At 50.6% G+C, this 20932-nt stretch overlaps 1 protein-coding gene across 1 annotated transcript in view; it reads left to right on the top strand.

Moving 5' to 3' along the window:
* The window catches only part of EIF4G3 (eukaryotic translation initiation factor 4 gamma 3), a gene marked incomplete in the record, with an annotated part of 86864 nt that extends 66321 nt beyond the window's left edge, over positions 1–20543 (top strand). Inside the window, 18 exon segments of the mRNA XM_073601479.1 lie at positions 3431–3550; positions 5275–5454; positions 7935–8132; positions 10078–10224; positions 11825–12061; positions 12227–12331; positions 13642–13774; positions 13872–13966; positions 14121–14214; positions 14306–14426; positions 14520–14734; positions 16338–16444; positions 16526–16698; positions 17827–17952; positions 19482–19566; positions 19724–19822; positions 20371–20437; positions 20440–20543. Of these exon segments, the coding sequence (XP_073457580.1) occupies positions 3431–3550; positions 5275–5454; positions 7935–8132; positions 10078–10224; positions 11825–12061; positions 12227–12331; positions 13642–13774; positions 13872–13966; positions 14121–14214; positions 14306–14426; positions 14520–14734; positions 16338–16444; positions 16526–16698; positions 17827–17952; positions 19482–19566; positions 19724–19822; positions 20371–20437; positions 20440–20528 (2391 nt within the window).
* Positions 20544–20932: the final 389 nt, after the last annotated feature.

Below are 20932 nucleotides of genomic sequence, written 5' to 3'. Positions count from 1 at the left end.
TTTGTGTACAGGAGAGGAAAAAAACGTTTGTACTTTAACCGCTTCACCTCCGGAAGGTTCTACCCCTCCCCCCTTCATGACCTGGGCATTATTCAGCACTGCGCTACTTTAACTGGTAGTTGTGCGGTCATGTAACACTTTACCCAAATTAAATTTATATCTTTTTTTTGTTTTGTTTTTTTTACACCAATAGAACTTTCTTTTGGTGGTATTTGGTCACCTTTTTGGGGTTTTTATATTTTGCAATATAAAAAGACCAAAAAGTTTGAAGAAAAAAAAAAAACTTCAATATTTTTACTTTCTGCTATAAAACATCCAATACAAATACATTTTAAAAATCAAATTTCGTCATAAATTTCGGCCAATATATATTTTGCTAAAAAAAAAATCCCAATAAGAGTTTATTGGTTGGTTTGCATGAAAGTTATTTCATCTACAAACTATGGGATTTATACTGGAGATTTTATTTATTTTTATGCTACTAATGGCGGCAATCAGCGACTTATAATGGGACTGCAATAGTGCAGCAGGCAATCTGACACTAACTGTCACTGGAGGGAAACTGACTAACTGCCACTGACATCACCAGTGACACCAATACAATGATCAGAGCTAATACTATACACTGTCACTGTACTAATGACACTGGCTGGGAAGGGGGTGTAATGTGTGCGGATTTTACTAATAGATCTCTAAGTTTCTTCGCTCTGTTTCTTCTCCCTGCAAAGCAGAGATATCGCTCCCTCTGTACAGAGCTCTGAGTTGAATGTCAATACAGAGCTCTGAGCTGTGATTGGGCACAGCCAATCATCAGGTCTCGGCCTCGAATCATTGGCTGGGGCTTGCTGGCAGGCTCCCGCTGTGTACAGTCGGGTGCCAGCGGGGCGGGGGCAAGCCCTAAACCTGGAAGCAGGCAGTGATGTGCGGGTACGTTGCTTTTCCTGTGCAGGTTGCCCGTCCACAGTACATGGCGGGCGGTCTGCAAATGGTTAACCTGACCGTCCCTCCCCCCCTGCAATATGGCAGTGGACTGTCCCCCCCTTTCTCTGGCAGTGGACTGTCCCCCCCCCCCCCCTTTCTCCGGCAGTGGACTGTCCCCCCCCCCCTTTCTCCGGCAGTGGACTGTCCCCCCCCCCCTTTCTCTGGCAGTGGACTGTCCCTCCCCCCCCTTTCTCTGGCAGTGGACTGTCCCTCCCCCCCCTTTCTCTGGCAGTGGACTGTCCCTCCCCCCCCTTTCTCTGGCAGTGGACTGTCCCTCCCCCCCCTTTCTCTGGCAGTGGACTGTCCCTCCCCCCCCTTTCTCTGGCAGTGGACTGTCCCTCCCCCCCCTTTCTCTGGCAGTGGACTGTCCCTCCCCCCCCTTTCTCTGGCAGTGGACTGTCCCCCCCCCCCTTTCTCTGGCAGTGGACTGTCCCTCCCCCCCCTTTCTCTGGCAGTGGACTGTCCCCCCCCCCCTTTCTCCGGCAGTGGACTGTCCCCCCCCCCCCTTTCTCTGGCAGTGGACTGTCCCTCCCCCCCCTTTCTCTGGCAGTGGACTGTCCCCCCCCCCCTTTCTCTGGCAGTGGACTGTCCCTCCCCCCCCTTTCTCTGGCAGTGGACTGTCCCTCCCCCCCCTTTCTCTGGCAGTGGACTGTTCCTGGGGTAAGTAGAGCCTTTAACCTCTTCAATACAGGGCACTTATACACCTTCCTGCCCAGACCAATGTTCAGCTTTCAGCGCTGTCGCAGTTTGAATGACAATTACGCGGTCATACAACACTGTACCCAAACTAAATTTTTATCATTTTGTTCCCACAAATAGAGCTTTCTTTTGGTGGTATTTCATCACCTCTGCGGTTTTTATTTTTTGCTAAACAAATAAAAAAAGGCTGAAAATTTTGAAAAAAATAAAAGTTTTGCTTTTGTTTCTGTTAAAAAAAATTGTAAATAAGTAAGTTTTCTCTTTCACTGATGGGCACTGATACGGCAGCACCGATGAGGTGGCACCAATGAGCGGCACTGACGATGGGCACTGAAATGCGACACTGATGGGCACTGGTGGGCGGCACTGATGGGTGGTACTCATATGCAGCACTGATGGGCATTGATAGGCGGCACTAATGGGCACTTATGGGTGGCACTGGTTGGCACTGATGGGCACTGATGAGCGACACTGCTGGGCAATGAAAGGCGGCACTGCTGGGCACTGATAGGCGGCACTGCTGGGCACTGATAGGCGGCACTGCTGGGCACTGATAGGCGGCACTGCTGGGCACTGATAGGCGGCACTGCTGGGCACTGATAGGCGGCACTGATACGTGGCACTGATGGGCACTGATACGTGGCACTGATACGTGGCACTGATGGGCACTGATACGTGGCACTGATACGTGGCACTGATGGGCACTGATACGTGGCACTGATGGGCACTGATACGCGGCACTAAAATGAGGCACTGATGGGCATCCCTGGTGGCACTGGCAGTGGTAGGTATTGCAGTGGGCACTGACTGGCAGCTGCCTGGGCACACAGTGACATTTCCCTGGTGGTCTAGGGGCATGCCTGGTGGTCCAGTGTGGATCGCTTCCCTGGTGGTCCTGGGCGGCTTCCCTGGTGGTCCTGGGTAGGATCCGTGGGGGGGCTGTACTGATAAACAATCAGAACAGACCCCCCCTGTCAGGAGAGCAGCCGATCGGCTCTCCTCTACTCACGTCTGTCAGACGCGAGTGAGGAAAAGCCGATCACCGGCTCTTCCTATTTACATCGTGATCAGCTGTGATTGGACACGGCTGATCACGTGGTAAAGAGTCTCCGTCGGAGACTCTTTACCTAGATCGGTGTTGCGGTGTGTCAGACTGACACCCCGCAACAACGATCGCCGTGATGCGCGCCCCCGGGGGCGCGCAGCGGCTCGATATTCCTGATCACGTCATATGACGTCCGATCAGGAATATCAAATCACTTTGCCGCCGTCATTCTGTAATAGGGCGGGCGGCAAGTGGTTAAACAATGTAACCCATGCAGTGGGGGGGGGCACGCTCGTTCTTTAGCTGCCGGTGGGCTACAAGGGGTCGGTTTATAAAGTTGGGCGAAGTCATTGCTTTACGGTTCAACGCCAGAAACGCTAAAAACAAAACCAATTCCTGGGGATGGCGTCTACCCCTCGGGGCCCCCGATAAATGGGACATTCCAGGGGGAGGGGAAATCGCAGAGAAGTCGCCTCCTATAGACCGGCAGATTTTAGATCTGATTTCTCCGGAGTATTTCCTTGTATAATAAAGGTGATCAGAGAACGCGGCCCGATCGGTTCTATGAATTCTGAATCCATCAGAGACGATCATCTCCAGAAAATGCCCCCCCCCCCCGACCCTTTATAAAGAGACCCCTTTGTACCTCACATCCTGACACACACGTCTCCCTTCACATTTCAACATCTTCCCATCCCCCTACAGATTAATCAGCCGAAGCTTCCCATGAGGACTCTGGACACGCGCATGCTGCAGAAGGGGCCGGACTTCACCCCAGCATACGCAGATTTCGGACGGTTATCCCCGGGGGGTCGTGGGGTACCTGTAAGTATTTCTTTTTTATTAGTTAAATGAAATAAAAATTAGCAAAGCACATCCCTTCTATAGTGTGTATTTGCCTTAATCCAAAGCACTGAGTGTGATTTCTGTCTTCATGAGTCACTTCTGACAGGTCATGCCGACTCCAAGGCATCCCAGGGGATGGGGGGGACTCCAGCACAAAGCCTGTGATTGACAGCCTCAGCTGTACATATTCTCCCTTAAGGGGGGGGTTCCATTCCCTCCACTCAGGTCTCAGTTTACACTCAGCTCTGTGCTGTATGTGACATGAAATCCCTGCCACTTAGAAATGCCGTGTAAATTCTGGACTGGTGCTGAACAAAACTGGGTTGCTTCCAGGAGACCCAGATTGTATCTGTTGTTTTTATGGTGAAGGTTCTAACATCTGATTGGCTGTCCTGGGCACTACCGGCAGTATATCTTCCATTCTTAAAGCAGACTCCTAGTGCGCTCTCAGTCAGACAGGCAGGTTTGAATGATCAGGGCTGCTGTTAGAAATCATGGGGTCCCGTACAGCCCACCTGACAGCCCGCCCCCACCTGACAGCCCCCCCCACCTGACACAGGCCTCTGGTGAAATAACCGGGACCTCGAATCTCTCACATTTTAAGACGGAGAAACGGATTGAGGACCGAGATTTCCCAGTCCCTTTCTCTGCAGCCTCAGCTGCACTGGACAGCGAATGAATGGAAAGTGCTCTGAGGTTTCATGTTCACAAACTGAAGCATAGTAAACACCATTGACTATGCTTCAGTGATGTATGAACACAGTGAGTGATCAGAACCAATTGCTTACTGTGTTCATTCAGGAAAGGAAGGGGCTGGTAAATAGGACAAATTTCACTACAACACAGGGAGGCCCCAGACAGCAGGGGTGTAGGGATGCAGATACCAATTTCCCCCGCAGTGCAGCCGGAGGAAGAAAAATTCTGAGAAGCTGGAAGAGCTGCAGGGGAACCACAAGAGTTGGCAATAAGGTAGTACAGCCATCGCTCCTGCTTGTCCGGTGCCTGCCCCCCCCCTTTTGAACTGATGGGGACCCGGTACAGGAGGGCCGGCTAAATCAGGCAGTACAGCCATCGCTCCTGCTTGTCCGGTGCCTGGGCCCCCCCCCCCCTTTTGAACTGACGGGGCCCCGGTACAGGAGGGCCGGCTTTATTGCCTTTATCAGCAGCCCTGTGAATGAAGAACCCGTTAGAAGTCTGTGGGATCCGCTCAGATCTTTCTTCCCGAAATCTCGTTGCTGTCGAATGATCTCATTAATAGACTGAACTAGAGCAAGTCATGGCAGAGCAGGGCTGGAAATCATGGGGTCCCGACCAGCCTGCCTGACCCCCCCCTCCTTCTCTGGGACTGTCAGTGCCGGTGTGTCCGATGTGCGGGACTCGGGAAGCACACAGTGGGTGTGGGTGATGTCATGCTGACATCATCAGTCAAGCCAACCCCATTTCCCTGGTCTGCCATTCTGTGTCTTCAGGGGTGCCCTGTAGACGGCTCACAAGATGGACTGTATTACTGTCTGCAGCAGTAGGACACCCCCAGGCAGCTCCTGACCTGATAGGGCCCGGGGCCCCTACGGGAGTACTATCTATACCCCATACTGGTGGACTCCCCAAGGCTGACTATGGCCATGCTCGCTTCCATAAAGTGCCGAGTGGTTGGTGGAGAATAAACTGGAAACATCTGACATTGTTGCCCTTCTATCTTCCAGTTGCTGAATGTTGGCGGTCCCAGGCGGTCCCAGCCGGGGGGCCAGAGAAGGGAGCCGAGGAAAATCATCATGAACATCTCGGTGACAGACGATGTCCATCTGAAGAAGTCAGAGAACGCCTGGAAGCCCACCGTGAAGAGAGACAGCCAGCCCGAGGACCCCGAGGCTGTGCGCACCCAGGTGAGAAGGGAAACGATCGTCTCGTGGTACTCGGTGCTCTAAAACTCCATTAAGACACATGGCGGGGCGCTCGGCCTGGGGGGGTTGTATTTCAGTGAGTGCAGACAGGGCCCCCATCCAGTTTGCTTGTATGGCTCCTCCTGGTGAGCCCATCGGGGACAGCGCGGTCTCAGTCTGTGATATATACATTTATTTTAGGCTTTATTTGTTTTGATTATCACAGGTACTTGTATAGCGCTCTCAATTTACACAGAGCGTCACATATATATTGTACATGCACAGCAGTCCCCGCCCCCAAGGAGCTTACAATCTAAAGTCCCTACCTTCATTCATACACATACTGGGGCTTATCCTCCCCCCAGCATGTCTTTGAAATGTGGGAGGAGTCCGGAGAACCCGGAGGAAACCCGCACAGGGAGAACATGCAAACTCCAGGCAGGTAGTGCTGTGCCTTTCTACTGGGTTCATGAAGAATACAGAGTTAGAAGTGTTGCTGCTGAAGTTGATACTATTGTTCTGTTTAACCACTTCAACTCCCGGGGGTTTTACCCCCCCTTCATGACAAGGCCATTCTTTGCTATTCAGCACTGCGCTACTTAAACTGGTAATTGTGCGGTCATACAACGCTGTATACAAATGACATTTCTATAATTTTTTTTTCACATAAATAGAGCTTTATTTTGGTGGTATTTGATCACCACTGGGGTTTTTCATTTTTATTATACAAACAAAAAATTTGCAAAAAATACTTATTTTTTTTGCCTACTGCTATAAAACATATCCAATAAAAAAAAACACATTTCTTCATGAATTTAGGCCAATATGTATTCCGCTACATATTTTTGGTAAAAAAAATCCCAATAAGTGTATATTGATTGGTTTGTGTGGAAGTTATAAAGTCTACAAACTATGAGATATATACTGGGATTTTTATTTATTTTTTTTATATACTATTAACCACTTCAGCCCTGGAAGATTTGACTGCTCAATGACCAGGCCATTCTTTGCAATTCGGCACTGCGTCGCTTTACGTGACAATTGCGCGGTCGTGCAACGTTGTAGCCAAACAAAGTTGACGTCCTTTTTTTTTTTCCCCACAAATAGAGATTACTTTTGGTGGTAGTTGATCATCTTTGCGGTTTTTATTTTTTGCGTTTATAAACAAAAAAAAGCGACTATTTTGAAAAAAACACAATATTTTGTACTTTTTGATATAATAAATATCCCCATTTCTTGTTTTTTTTTGTAAAAATCTATTTTTTTTTCTCAGTTTAGGTCGATATTCTATATATTTTTGGTAATAAAAATCTCAATAAGCGTATATTGATTGGTTTGCGCAAAAGTTATAGCGTCTACAAAATACGGGATAGATTTATGGTATTTTTATTATTATTTATTTATTTTATTTTTTTACTAGTAATGGCGGCAATCAGCGATTTTTTTTTTTTTTTTTTTTTTTTTCCAAGACTCCGATTATGGCGGACACATCGGACACTTTTGACACATTTTTGGGACAATTGACAATTATACAGCGATCGGTGCTATAAAATTCACTGATTACTGTATAAATGTCACTGGCAGGGAAGGGGGCGATCAATGGGTTAATTGTGTTCCCTAGTGTGTGTTCTAACTGTAGGGGGAGGGGACTGACTATAGGAGATGACAGATCGTGGTTTCTAGCTATTAGGAACTCAAGATCTGCATCTCCTCTCAGAACAGAACAGGGATTTGTGTGTTTACACACACACACACACGTCCCTATTCTGCCTCTTGTGGCCGGTGGTCATCGGCACCCCCGCAGTGCAGCGGGCGCCTGTTATCCCTCTTAAGGGAGCCGACGTACAGCTAGGACCATTCGCGGGATCGCTGTATGATGGCGGCTGGTCGGCAATCAGTGACTTACAATGGGACTGTGATAGTGCAACGGTCAATCCGACACTAACTGACGCTGGGGAGAACTGCCTAACAACTGCCACTAATACAGTGATCAGGGATAAAAATATACACTGTCACTGTACTATGACACTGGCTGGGAAGAGGGGTTAACATCTTGGGGCAATCAAGGAGTTAAACGTGTGCCTAACAGTGTGTAATGTGTGCAGCTTTTACTAATAGATCTCCAAGTTTCTCAACCCTGGTTTGCAGGGAGAAGTCACAGAGAGATCGCTCCCCCTGTACAGAGCTCTGTGTTGATTGTCAACACAGAGCTCCAGGCTGTGATTGAACACAACCGATCAGCAGGTCCCAGCCGTGAATCATTGGGCGCGATCTGTTGACAAACGTCTGCTGTGTCAAATCACAGAGGAGCGGGCGGGCGTGGGCGCACTTCATACCCAGAACCAGGCTGTGATGTACCTTGTAGTGCCTGTAGCAGCGATAGTACTGTGGCAAGTCATTAATAATGGTCGGGGTTCAATATTTATCTGGAAAAAAAAATAAATGATTGGGTCTGACCCGTGCACCGCTCTTTTCCTGCGCAGGCTCTCTTCCGAAAAGTGCGCAGCATCCTGAACAAGCTGACGCCACAAATGTTCAACCAGCTGATGAAGCAGGTGACCGACCTGACGGTGGACACCGAGGAGAGGCTGAAAGGCGTCATTGACCTGGTCTTCGAGAAGGCGCTGGATGAGCCCGGCTTCTCTGTAGCATATGCCAACATGTGCCGATGCCTTGCCACGGTGAGTGAAGGGTCCGCAATAGGAAAAAAACGTCAACGAACTGGTGGGAGGAGCAGAACCCCACCCACCCACCCCCGCGGGGAGGAATGTTATGTCATAAAAGGAGGGGACAAGCGGACTCTAAGAGTTAGAGCAGAACTCCAGCCTTAGGCTCCATGCACACTGAAGATCATAAACAGACATTTTTGGGAGTTTGGGCGTTTTTTTTAGTTTGTTTTTTTTAACAGCTCATAAACTCCCCCTTTAGGTTATCCTACATGCGCACACGGACGTTTATGGGCCGTTGTCTGAACGCCCTAAAGTCGCATTCAGGAGCTGTTTTTCTGGCCACAAAAAAAACGCTTAAAAACAGTAAACGCTGATAAACGTTCGAAAAACGTGGCCCCTTTCACACTGGGTCGGTTTTGCAGGTGCTATTGCGCTAAAAATAGCACCTGCAAACCGACCTGACACAGCCGCTGCTGTGTCTCCAATGTGAAAGCCTCGGGGCTTTCACACTGGAGCGGTGCGCTAGCAGGACGCTGAAAAAAGTCCTGCTAGTAGCATCTTTGGAGCGGTGTATACACCGCTCCTTCACCGCTCCAGCCCATTGAAATCAATGGGGCACCGCAGCTTTACCGCCGGCAAAGCGTCTCTGCAGAGGCGCTTTGCTGTGTTTTTTAACCTATTCTCGGCCGCTAGTAGGGGAGTAAAACCCCCCCACTAGTGGCCGAATACCGCCACTAAAGCAACGGTAAAGCTCCGCTAAAAATAGCGGCACTTTCACACTGGGGTGGGAGGTGCGTCGGCGGTAAAGGGGCCTTACCGTTTTTGATCCATTGAATAAAAAAAACATTTCTTAAAAACAAATAACGCTTACGCGGAAAAACGTTAAACGCTATTGCAAAAACTGTTGAAAGACTCACTGCAAAGCTACTGGCGTTTTTTCATAATGTTATTTTAGCGTCCGGCGTGCGTGGAGCCTTACCCTTTTGCCAGGGTGCTCTGGCCAGTTTCTTCCACCAAACTCAATTTTCTTACGGAGCAAAATCAAAAAGTGAGGCAAGGTAAAACGTTCAAAGGAAATATTCCGCCAACATCCTGAGTAACCATACAAAAATAGATGAGGACCACCCCCCCCCCCCATAGGACTTTTTAGACAGGATTAGAGGTACAGAGTCCTATAAAGACAAGTTCATATTTGTGTTACAATTGTGATTAAAAAAAAAGACCAAATGGCCAATACAATAGTATTCTACTGAGAGCAAACATGACATAAAGAATGCATTGTAGTACAATGTGAGAATGCTCTGCTGGATCTAAGAAATACTGAAAGAGGACTACCAGCAGAAATACAGCTTGGTCAGTGTCGGTGATCAAAGATGCCACCGGTGTGTTTCGGAAATAGTATTTCCTTTTTTTTAAAGGGATGAGGAGAAGGGTGTATCAATCTACAATATGATTGTAATAATAATGTGATACCCAATAACGGTATAATAGGCTGATGCTGTTACAATTATATTGTATATTTACCTTCCTCTTCCCCTGAAGAAGAAAATAATGTTTCTGAAACGCGTCAGCTGTATCTTTGATCACTGATACTGGCCGATTTGTATTCCTGCTGGCAGTCCTCTTCTGGTGTTTCTCAGATCCAGCAGGGTATCTACATTCTCATGTTGTACAACAATGCATTTTGATGTCCCATTTTTTCCAAGTATGATACTATTGTATTGACCATTTTGGTCTTTTAATCAAAATTTGTAATAAAGATATGAACTTTTTTTTTTTATATACTTTGTACCTCTAATTCAAAGTCTTGTGGGGGTCGTCTTCCTTTTTTGTATTCCTACGGAGCAAAGACCAGGATCACTGGGTCTGGAGGCGTGGAGGAGAAGGGTCCATGACACGTAGTTCCTGGCAGGTGAAGGGCGCACGTCTCTCTGAATAATGGACTCTTCTCTTCTAGTTGAAAGTGCCGATGACTGATAAGCCCGGGAGCACCGTGAATTTCCGCAAACTGCTGCTAAACCGCTGCCAGAAGGAGTTTGAGAAGGACAAAGCGGATGATGATGTGTTTGAGAAAAAGCAGAAAGATTTGGAGTTGTCGAAAACGGTAATGTGAATACCGCCATGTGCTGGAGAGACAGCACTCGTGTATATGTCCCTCAACACCCATCCGTCCCACCTAGAGAGGAATGTATATGTCCCTCAACACCCATCCGTCCCACCTACATAGGAGTGTATATGTCCCTCAACACCCATCCGTCCCACCTACAGAGGAGTGTATATGTCCCTCAACACCCATCCGTCCCACCTACATAGGAGTGTATATGTCCCTCAACACCCATCCGTCCCACCTACAGAGGAGTGTATATACTTTTATAGGATTGACAGAGAGGGGTGGAGGACACTGAATGGAGGTCAGTGGAGGGATTGGTAGAGAGGGGTGGAGGACACTGAATGGAGGTCGGTAGAGGGTTTGGTAGAGAGGGGTGGAGGACACTGAATGGAGGTCAGTGAAGGGATTGGTAGAGAGGGGTGGAAGACACTGAATGGAGACCGGTGGAGGGATTGGCAGACAGTGGTGGAGGACACTAAATGGAGACCAGTGGAGGGATTGGTAGAGAGGGGTGGAGGACACTGAATGAAGACCAGTGGAGGGATTGGCAGAGAGGGGTGGAGGACACTGAGCAGAGGCCAGTGAAGGGATTGGTAGAGAGGGGTGGAGGACAATGAATGGAGACCAGTGGAGGGATTGACAGAGAGAGGTGGAGGACACTGAATGGAGACCAGTGAAGGGATTGGTAGAGAGGGGTGGAGGACACTGAATGGAGACCAGTGGAGGGATTGGCAGAGGGGGGTGGAGGACACTGAATGGAGACCAGTGGAGGGATTGGCAGACGGTGGTGGAGGACACTGAATGGAGGTCAGTGGAGGGATTGGTAGAGATGGTTGGAGGACACTGAATGGAGGTCAGTGTAGGGATTGGTAGAGAGGGGTGGAGGACACTGAATGGATGTCAGTGGAGGGATTGGTGGAGAGGGGTGGAGGACACTGAATGGAGACTGGTGGAGGGATTGGCAGACAGTGGTGGAGGACACAGAATGAAGACCAGTGGAGGGATTGGCAGAGAGGGGTGGAGGACACAGAATGAAGACCAGTGGAGGGATTGGCAGAGAGGGGTGGAGGACACTGAATGGAGACCAGTGGAGGGATTGGTAGAGAGGGGTGGAGGACACTGAATGAAGACCAGTGGAGGGATTGGCAGTGAGGGGTGGAAGACACTGAGCAGAGGCCAGTGAAGGGATTGGCAGAGAGGGGTGGAGGACACTGAGCAGAGGCCAGTAAAGGGATTGGCAGAGAGGGGTAGAAGACACTGAATGGAGACCGGTGGAGGGATTGGCAGATGGTGGTGGAGGACACTGAATGGAGACCAGTGGAGGGATTGGCAGGGGGCATGGAGGACACTGAATGGAGACCAGTGGAGGGATTGGCAGAGGGGGGTGGAGGGATTGGCAGACGGTGGTGGAGGACACTGAATGGAGACCAGTGGAGGGATTGGCAGAGGGGGGTGGAGGGATTGGCAGAGAGGGGGGTGAGCGGTTGGTACGGTGGATGAGTCTGGCAGCAGCAGTCACGACTGAATGGAGGACAGTCTTTTCAGCGGTCGGCCAAATCGTTGCACCAAACGTTCTTGCTTTGTCCCTCTGCAGCCAGAAGAGAAGACCCGTCTTCAGGACGAGCTGGAGGAATCCCGGGACAAAGCCCGACGGCGGTCTATTGGGAACATCAAATTTATTGGTGAGCTTTTCAAGCTGAAGATGCTGACGGAGGCCATTATGCACGACTGTGTGGTGAAGCTGCTGAAGAACCACGACGAGGAGTCCCTCGAATGTCTCTGCCGCCTTCTCACCACTATCGGCAAAGACCTGGATTTTGAGAAGGCGAAGGTGAGCCAAGGAGAGGACAGACATGCAGGTTGTTAACTTTCCAACCATTCATTATCTGATCTGTGCACGGTGACCGCTGCTCTGCCAGGTTATAGACCTCCATACACCGCGACACGTGCCCTCTGTGCCGTGTCCGATTTATTCTTTTTTTTTTTTATATTGCAGCCACGGATGGACCAGTACTTCCACCAGATGGGGAAGATTGTAAAGGAAAGGAAGACGTCATCGCGGATCCGATTCATGTTGCAGGATGTCATAGACCTGAGACTGGTAGGAGACCTCTTCCTATGGTGTTCAGTCAGCGGATAGGAAATGTTTTATAGGGACTTGTCATTGGAAGCACATTGACTGTTCTGCTGGTTTCAGTAGTGGGGGGGAGGTGTAGTGGTCCCAGCCACCTCGATGTAATGGGACATGAACAGAAATGTGCATCACCATTCAGAGACCCCAAAGTACCCCAAGAAGGGACGGCACCTCTGCTCAGTGTTAGAGGCGGAGACGTTATTGTGGGTGGTTCTGGGCACATTGCTTAACAATACATGCTGCCAGTAATCTGACGCTGTAGGTCAGAGATGCTGATGGGGGTGTGCCTTAGACCCAGGTTCTCAACTGGGGTGCTGCAAAACCCTGAGGTGCCACAAAGAGTCCTTAGGGATGCCGCGGCAAAAGCAAGTGCCGGGCTTGCGCCTTTCTAAACTGCCATGTGACCTGTGGGATTGCATCATGCCAACTGATGACGTCATCGGTTGCTAAAGAGCACATTGGGAGCCCACCCAGTGTCCTTAGTTCCCCCAACTTGCCTCCACTGATAAGGAGGTACAGAACAGGGGCGGGAGCTGTCAGTGGGGGTACTCTTCTCCTCCCCCAACTTCTCTCAGTGCAGCTGGTGTCACATAGGATGGAGGAGCAGAGACTGCAGCCCAGCTAGTCTTCCTTTATCTCCAGTGGTGTGGTAAGTGGCTGATGGAGAGAGGCTTCTCCAGTAGGCATTCCATACTTATGCTCATTGACTGGCGTTCCCACGCCGCTCCCTGACTGGCGTTCCCACGCCGCTCCCTGACTGGCGTTCCCACGCCGCTCCCTGACTGGCGTTCCCACGCCGCTCCCTGACTGGCATTCCCATGCCACTCCCTGAAACGTGCAATGAAGCGTGCAAGTGTTCAGGCGCACCTCCTGGTGTGTCCCCTGAGACTTTTCAGAGTTCTAAAGGGTGCCTTGACCAAACAAGTGTTGAGAAACGCGGTCTTAGACAACCTGACCACCCCACGAGGAGGCTGCATGAGCAGTAATGTAGCGCCAGCCATTGAAGTGCCGTCTATATATTGGAGGCACACGGCAGGGAGGAGAGTAGGAGGTACGTTCTATTCTCTAACCAGCATAACCAGCACTATGAAGGGGCATCTGATCGGGTAAGTCTGGAGTTGTGCTTTAAAGCTACTTGGTCACCATAGCAACCAGGCCTTTAGCATCTCCAGGAGAGGACCGCAGTTGCAGCCTGCACGAATGTACAGTATGTAGATGATAATCGCTGTAATAACTTTACACCGCATGTAACCGGCAAACTCTCCTCCTCCCTGCAGTGCAACTGGGTGTCCCGCAGAGCCGACCAAGGACCCAAAACCATAGAGCAGATCCACAAAGAGGCCAAGATTGAAGAGCAGGAGGAGCAGAGGAAGGTCCAACAGCTGATGACCAAAGAGAAGCGAAGGCCAGGTAAGACGTTAGCCCCTCCCATCCTGGTAGCTCCTCCCCCTGGTATCTTTTCTATCTCTCTATGATGATCATGTGCCGACTGTTGTGTGCTCTGCAGGAGTCCAGAGAGTGGAGGAGGGCGGCTGGAATACGGTACAAGGGGCCAAGAATAGCCGAGTGCTGGACCCCACCAAGTTCCTGAAGATCACCAAGGTGAGAAACGATCGCTTGCTTCTCTTCACCCCCCTTGTTGTTGGTTAGAGAACAGTTCTGCTGTCAGAATGTGCAAACTGCTGGCGCTATATAAATCCTGTATAATAATAATAACCCGGAGTGTTGATGGTGTAACCCCCCCTCCTCTCCTCAGCCCACCATCGATGACAAGATTCAGCTGGTCCCCAAGGCTCAGCCTGGCAGTTGGGGGAAGGGGAGCAGCGGCGGGGCAAAGACCTCAGAGACAGGTAGGGGACAATGGAGGAAAGGGAATGTTTATTGGTTATGGTTCCATTGTCCTCCGATCAGCCCATTCACTAATCCTCTCTTCTGTCACAGAGTCCCTGCGGCCGGGGGTCCCGAGTCTGAACCGATTCTCCGCTCTTCAACCTTCCGTCTCTCCAGCAGTCTCCTCCCCCTCCTCTTCCTCTGATCAGGACACTCGCAGGATACTGACAAGGTAATGGAGGTTGTCGTGAGATCTGTGATGATCTAACCCCAACCTTGCCGGGTTCCCTCATCTGACATCTCTGTCCGTTCCCCTCCCCCACAGCCATGCAAACACAGGACGGGAGAAGAACGACAAGCCTGCACCACCCCCCACCTCAGCCCCCCGCCCCAGCAGCTTACTGCGTGGCAGCAGTACCAAGGACCTCATAGACAACCAAGAAGACCTGAGACGGGAGCCGGTCCACACGGGAAAACCGCTGAGCACCTCCACCGAGCAGGAGAAGGCTTCCAGCTTAGAGCGCAAGAGCAAAGAGCCAGGTGAGCGATCGGCCCTGCGCCTAACGAGCGCCGTCCCGGGATTTATACCATTGTAGACAGATTACAGGTCTGAGATTTGTTATCTGTGTCCATGTCAATTCTTCTCTGACATTGAGGTCTCCTTTGTCTATAAGACCTGGATCACACCTATGGTTTCCTATGGGACACGTTCACATCTGTGCGTTTTTCCAGCTGCTGAGTTTTTGGAAGGGGTCAGGGACTTTTTTTTTTTTTTCTAGGTTGTGTTTTTTGTGTAATAGACTTCAATGAACCCGCACAAAAAACGCAAGTGTTGTGTATCGAGTTGGGCGTTTGTTTGTTTTTTCTCATAGGAAAGGCTCCTTAACAAACTGAATAGCCGGTTGTTAAAGGAGAAGTCCACCCTGAGCTTTTTAGGCTGGGCTCCTCCTAAGGGTCACAGGAGTGCAATCCGTTTTCTGAAGTTGGCTCTCCGCTGACATCACTGCCTTCAGTCGAGGCCCCGCGTCATTCCAACTTCCCAAGTCTGGATCCGCCAGCTGCCTTGATTGATGGTCTCAGCGAGCCGCTCCCCGCCCCTCCACAGCTCAAAGCTCCGAGGAGCAGAGAGGAGAGACGCTGACAGTCAGCAGGGACCTGTGAAAACTGAGCCATCTGCGTTTTTGTTTTTTTTTTTTGTTTTTTTATAAAAAATTTTTTTTTCTTTAATAAAGATCAAAAACTCTCTCCCCTTCTTTTTTTTTTTTTTTTTTACACTACTACGTACACCATTCTCATTCACATATGGGAGGGGGCCGGAATATGGGGGCCCCTTTTGTTAAAGGGGGCTTCCAGATTCCTATAAGTCACCTCCCCGCCCTCCCCCCCAAACCACTGGGTCAGGGTTGTGGGGAAGAGGCCCTTTTCCTCATTAACATGTGAGCAAAGTGTTTTGGGGGGGTGGGACCCACAGCGTTTTTTTGGTTTTTTTTTTTGAGTGGGGCTCCCCTTAAAATCTGTGCCAGACCTGAAGGGCCTGGTATTGGTTTGGGGTGGGGACCACGCAGTTTATTTATTTATTTTTTTAATGCCAGCATTCTTTTTACATTCAGCTGTCAGCAGGGAATCCCGCTGACAGCTGATGAGTCATTGGATGTTAACCACTTCCTGCCGACCGTCTCCCAGGCCCTTTAAGGGTCCTAAAAGCCGGGAGGCGGACATTCGGGTCGTGTGACCACTGTGATTGGCTGTCATAGCGACACATGGTTGGAAAACTCCTGATCGCTAGTATGCATTGGGGGCTTTCCAGTAGCCACCACCTACCGCGCCGGAAGCGTGCTCTCAGCACGGTAAGTGGTGTACAGGGCCGCATATCTGTGTGGCTGGCGTGAAGAGGTTAAGGACACGCCCACTCCTGAACAACCGGCTACTCAGTTTGTTAAGGAGCCTTTCCTATTAGAAAAAAACAAAAGCAAAATTCATGAATAAAACGCATGCAAAAACACATAAAAAATGTGTGTTCAAAAACGCACCACAAAACTGCATAGATGTGATCCAAGGGTAACACTACCACTGAGCTTTCTGTAGATTGCATTTTGCCTGCACAATACGGAACTGATATAAACGGGTCTTTGTTTCCTCACAGCCAAGAGTGAGAGCGCAGAACCTGACAAGTCTCCGGTGTCCGAAGAAGAACTGGAAAGGAAATCAAAGGCCATTATAGACGAGTTCCTTCATATCAACGACTACAAGGTCAGAGCGGCTCCTACAGTCATTTTCACGTCACCTCCGACACGGTTGTAATTGGGTTCTCTGTCTCTTCTCTGTCTGCAGGAGGCCATGCAATGTGTGGAGGAGCTGGGGGCGCAGGGCACGCTGGCGGTCTTTGTACGGGTGGGCGTGGAATCAACGTTAGAAAGAAGTCAGATCACCAGAGACCACATGGGGCAGCTGCTCTACCATCTGGTGCAGTCCGGGAAGCTCAGCAAGCTGGACTTCTTCACAGGGTGAGATGTGATGATCCCCCTTCATGGGGTAAGAAGGGAGGACCTCCCTCCTTCACGGGGAAAGAGGGGGGGACCTCCCCACCCTTCACGGGGAAAGAGGGGGGGGACCTCCCCACCCTTCACGGGGAAAGAGGGGGGGGACCTCCCCACCCTTCACGGGGAAAGAGGGGGGGGACCTCCCCACCCTTCACGGGGAGAGAGGGGGGACCTCCCCACTCTTCACGGGGAAAGAGGGGGGGACCTCCCCACCCTTCACGGGGAAAGAGGGGGGGACCTCCCCACCCTTCACGGGGAAAGAGGGGGGGGGACCTCCCCACCCTTCACGGGGAAAGAGGGGGGGGGACCTCCCCACCCTTCACGGGGAAAGAGGGGGGGGGACCTCCCCACCCTTCACGGGGAAAGAGGGGGGGGGGACCTCCCCACCCTTCACGGGGAGAGAGGGGGGGACCTCCCCACCCTTCACGGGGAGAGAGGGGGAGGATCTCTTTCCATCATGGGGAGAGAGGGGGAGGACCTCTTTCCATCACGGGGTGAGAGGGGATAGTGGCCTCCCGGTGACAATGGGCCCCAGGGGAGATCCCCACCCACCCCCCCATCATCCCCAAACATTGGTGTCAGTGGTGGGACTTGCCCTAGGACAGGCTGCCTGAAATAGATTGATGATCCGGTGATCTTGCCCACCATTGCCTCCTCTAATGACATCTTCCTGTGCACATGTGCAGAAGCAGCAGAACCATTTCAGATCAGTCTGGTGCAGATTAATCCACCCACGGGGTACTTTCCACCAAGGTAATTTCATTCATAAATAGTAGTTCCCTGTGTTTTTAGGGGTGTTGCAGGTGGGGGCCACTGGAGAGGATCCTAGTAAGCCAGTAGCAGTCAGAGCAGACATGAAGCGGGGGAAGGGTTGTCACCTGGTGGTTGGGAGATGGTCTGATTCCCGACTCCGTGTTTGTGGTCTGAATTTTCGGCACTGACTGTTACCAGAGTACAAGGATCGGAACTATGTCCCCGTTCCAGGGCTTGTCCGTGAATATTCTGGGCCTTCCCCCCACCCTCTGCTCAGTGCGTGTTTAGCGGGTTGGTATTGTGGTGCCGCTGTACAATGACCATCTGACTTCTCTTCAGATTTTCGGAGACTCTGGAGCTGGCGGATGATATGGCGATCGACATCCCACACATCTGGCTGTACCTGGCAGAGCTGGTGACCCCCATGTTGAAGGAAGGCGGGATCTCCTTGAAGGAGTTAATCACGTGAGTGTGAATGGTTCTCAGACACAGCGGGGTCCGCCGGATCTTCCGTGGGCGGGATTGGCGATGGGCGCAGATAACGGCGGATCTTTATAACCTCCTGTTCTTAGGATAGATTTATATTGTGTCATGTTTTGTGTAAACTGCCTGTTCACAAATGGACACCCAGGTATTCTTCTAAGGCCAGGTTCACACCTGTGCGTTTTTTAGTACATTTTGCGGTTTTCAGAAATGCACTACAGTCCATTTTTAACATGGTTTCCTTTGGGACACGTTCGCATCTATGCGTTTTCAGCCGCTGCGTTCTTGGAAAGGGTCAGGGACACTTTGTTTTGTTTTTTTCCGCAGCAGGTTGTTTTGCATGTAATAGACTTCAATGGACCTGCACCAAAAATGCAAGTGTTTTTTTTTTTTTTTAAATCTTTATTTAAGGTGTGCTACATGACAAAGCAGTACATCGTGACAGTCTAGTTGTTGTGTCTTTGATGTATTTTTGCATACGTTGTGCGTTTTTTTTTTTTTTTGTTTTTTTTTTCTAATAGAAAAGGCTTCTTTAAAAAACTGTAAGTAGCCAGTTGTTAAGGAACGGGCGGCCGCCGCATCCTTAACAACCGATGACTCATCAGCTGTCAGTGGGATTTCCCGCTGACAGCTGGTTGTAAAAAGAATGCTGGCATTTAAGAACTTAGTGTTGCGTTTTTGATGTGTTTTTACATGCGTTTTTTTTTTATGACAAACTGTGAATAGCTGGTTATGGAGCGGGCGGCCGCTGCGTCCTTAACAACCGATGAGTCATCAGCTGTCAGCGGGGTTCCTGGCTGACAGCTTGAATGTAAAATAAAGAAATGCCAGCAAAGAATAAATAAGAAAAAAAAAAGGCATGGGGTCCCCTCCACAATCCATACCAGGAGGCCCTTCAGGTCCAAAAAAAAAAAAAAATTGCGTGGGGTTCCCCCAAAGTCGTATCTGGACCCCACAATGTGGGGACAGCCTGTAATGTTGCTTTGTTATTGGATCCTGCGTGGAGCGCTCACCATGGCAATTGTACAACACGTTGCGTTATCCGCGGGGCGCTGCACAGGTCCAGGGCTGTGCCCCATATTTCCAACGATCGAATGTGATTACCCGTAGAAGTTACTTGTATAGAAAGTGTAAAGAATCTCCCTGATCTCCTATTTGTGTGCTGAATAGCCTCGGCTGCCGTGAGATGGGCATAGTATAGAGAGGGGGAGGGGCAGTGGTGGCGGCTCTCATACAGGAGCACTTCGCAGAGTCGCTCTCGTCTACCTTCCTGTTACTCCACAAAAGCCGCACTGACCGTGTACCCCCTGAAAATGGATGGCATACTGTCCAAGGGACATGTTGGAACGATTTCCACCAATCACCTGCAGCCACTAATCCATGTATTGTAACATGGTGGGTGTCCTGGCCTCCTTTATGTAGATGGAGGGATCGGTTATCGGGCTGAACAGACAAAAAACTAACAGTGTATGGGCTGATTTTACTGAAGGCTTTCTCTTTTTATTTTACAGAGAGTTCAACAAGGCTCTGCTCCCTGTGGGCCGCGGGGGAGGGGTATTGCTGTCAGAAATTTTGCACCTTCTATGCAAACAAATGGTATGTTATCCATACAGAACATTGCCATGCGTGGGGCAGATGTGTATAGTCTCCTCCTGAGAGTCACCTGTCTCTGTCATGTCATCACCTGTACAGAACGTTGTCATACATGGGGTATACAGTGTGTATATTGTGTCCTTGTTATGTCATATTTCAGAGCCATAAGAAAGTGGCGGCATTGTGGAGGGAGACCGGGCTGAGATGGAAAGATTTATTACCCGACGGGGAGGATGTGCAAAGTTTTGTAAGTGAAAAGGTGAGAGACAGCCGGCTGTGCGATCCTGTGTTCTGCAACCCCCCCCCCCCCCATACAACCCCTTCCTATACCCCCCCTTCCTATACTCTTTACCCCTATACCCCCTTCCTATACTCTGCACCCCCCTCCCTATACCCCCTTCCTATACTCTGCACCCCCCTCCCTATACTCTGCACCCCCCTTCCTTTACCCCCTTCCTATTCTCTGCACCCCCCTTCCTATACTCTGCACCCCCCTCCCTATACCCCCTTCCTATACTCTGCACCCCCCTCCCTATACCCCCTTCCTATACTCTGCACCCCCCTCCCTATACCCCCTTCCTATACTCTGCACCCCCCCTTCCTTTACCCCCTTCCTATACTCTGCACCCCCCTCCCTATACCCCCTTCCTATACTCTGCACCCCCTCCCTATACCCTCTTACTATACTCTGCACCCCCTTTCCTTTACCCCCCTTCCTATACACTGCACCCCCCTTCCTATACTCTGCACCCCCCTTCCGTGAGTTCCACAACAAAAAAGAAAACCAATGTGGTTGTGTTTCCCCAGAATCTGGACTTCACGTTGTCAGACTGCTCCAGCCCTTCAGAGAAGAAGGAGATGACGGCGGAGGAGCTCACAAGCGGCTGGAAGAGCTCATCATCGAGGAGAATGCCAGTGATGAACATATATTTGACTGGGTAGAAGTGAGTCCTGTCCTGTGGTAGTATAATGATTCTGTCTGGGTATACCAGAGAGCCCCGCCCCTCGAAGCTCGCCTGGACCGCCCTTTGGAGCAAAGGGATGATTGGCTGCCTAGTTCAGTTTGTGTCTAATCAGTGGAAGTTTACAAATCATGTCCTGCCAGGATGCCTGTGGACGGGTTGGAGGCTCCCGTTGGGGGGTGCCTGTGGACGGGTTGGAGGCTCCCGTTGGGGGGGATGCCTGTGGACGGGTTGGAGGCTCCCGTTGGGGGGGATGCCTGTGGATGGGTTGGAGGCTCCCGTTGGGGGGGATGCCTGTGGATGGGTTGGAGGCTCCCGTTGGGGGGGTGCCTGTGGACGGGTTGGAGGCTCCCGTTGGGGTTTGCCTGTGGACGGGTTGGAGGCTCCCGTTGGGGGGGTGCCTGTGG

Source organism: Aquarana catesbeiana, linkage group LG10 (genome assembly GCF_042186555.1).
Source record: "Aquarana catesbeiana isolate 2022-GZ linkage group LG10, ASM4218655v1, whole genome shotgun sequence".
Taxonomy (NCBI): Eukaryota; Metazoa; Chordata; class Amphibia; order Anura; family Ranidae; genus Aquarana; species Aquarana catesbeiana.
The sequence above is the reverse complement of the archived record's forward strand: the minus strand, read 5'-3'. Positions and strand labels throughout refer to the sequence as shown.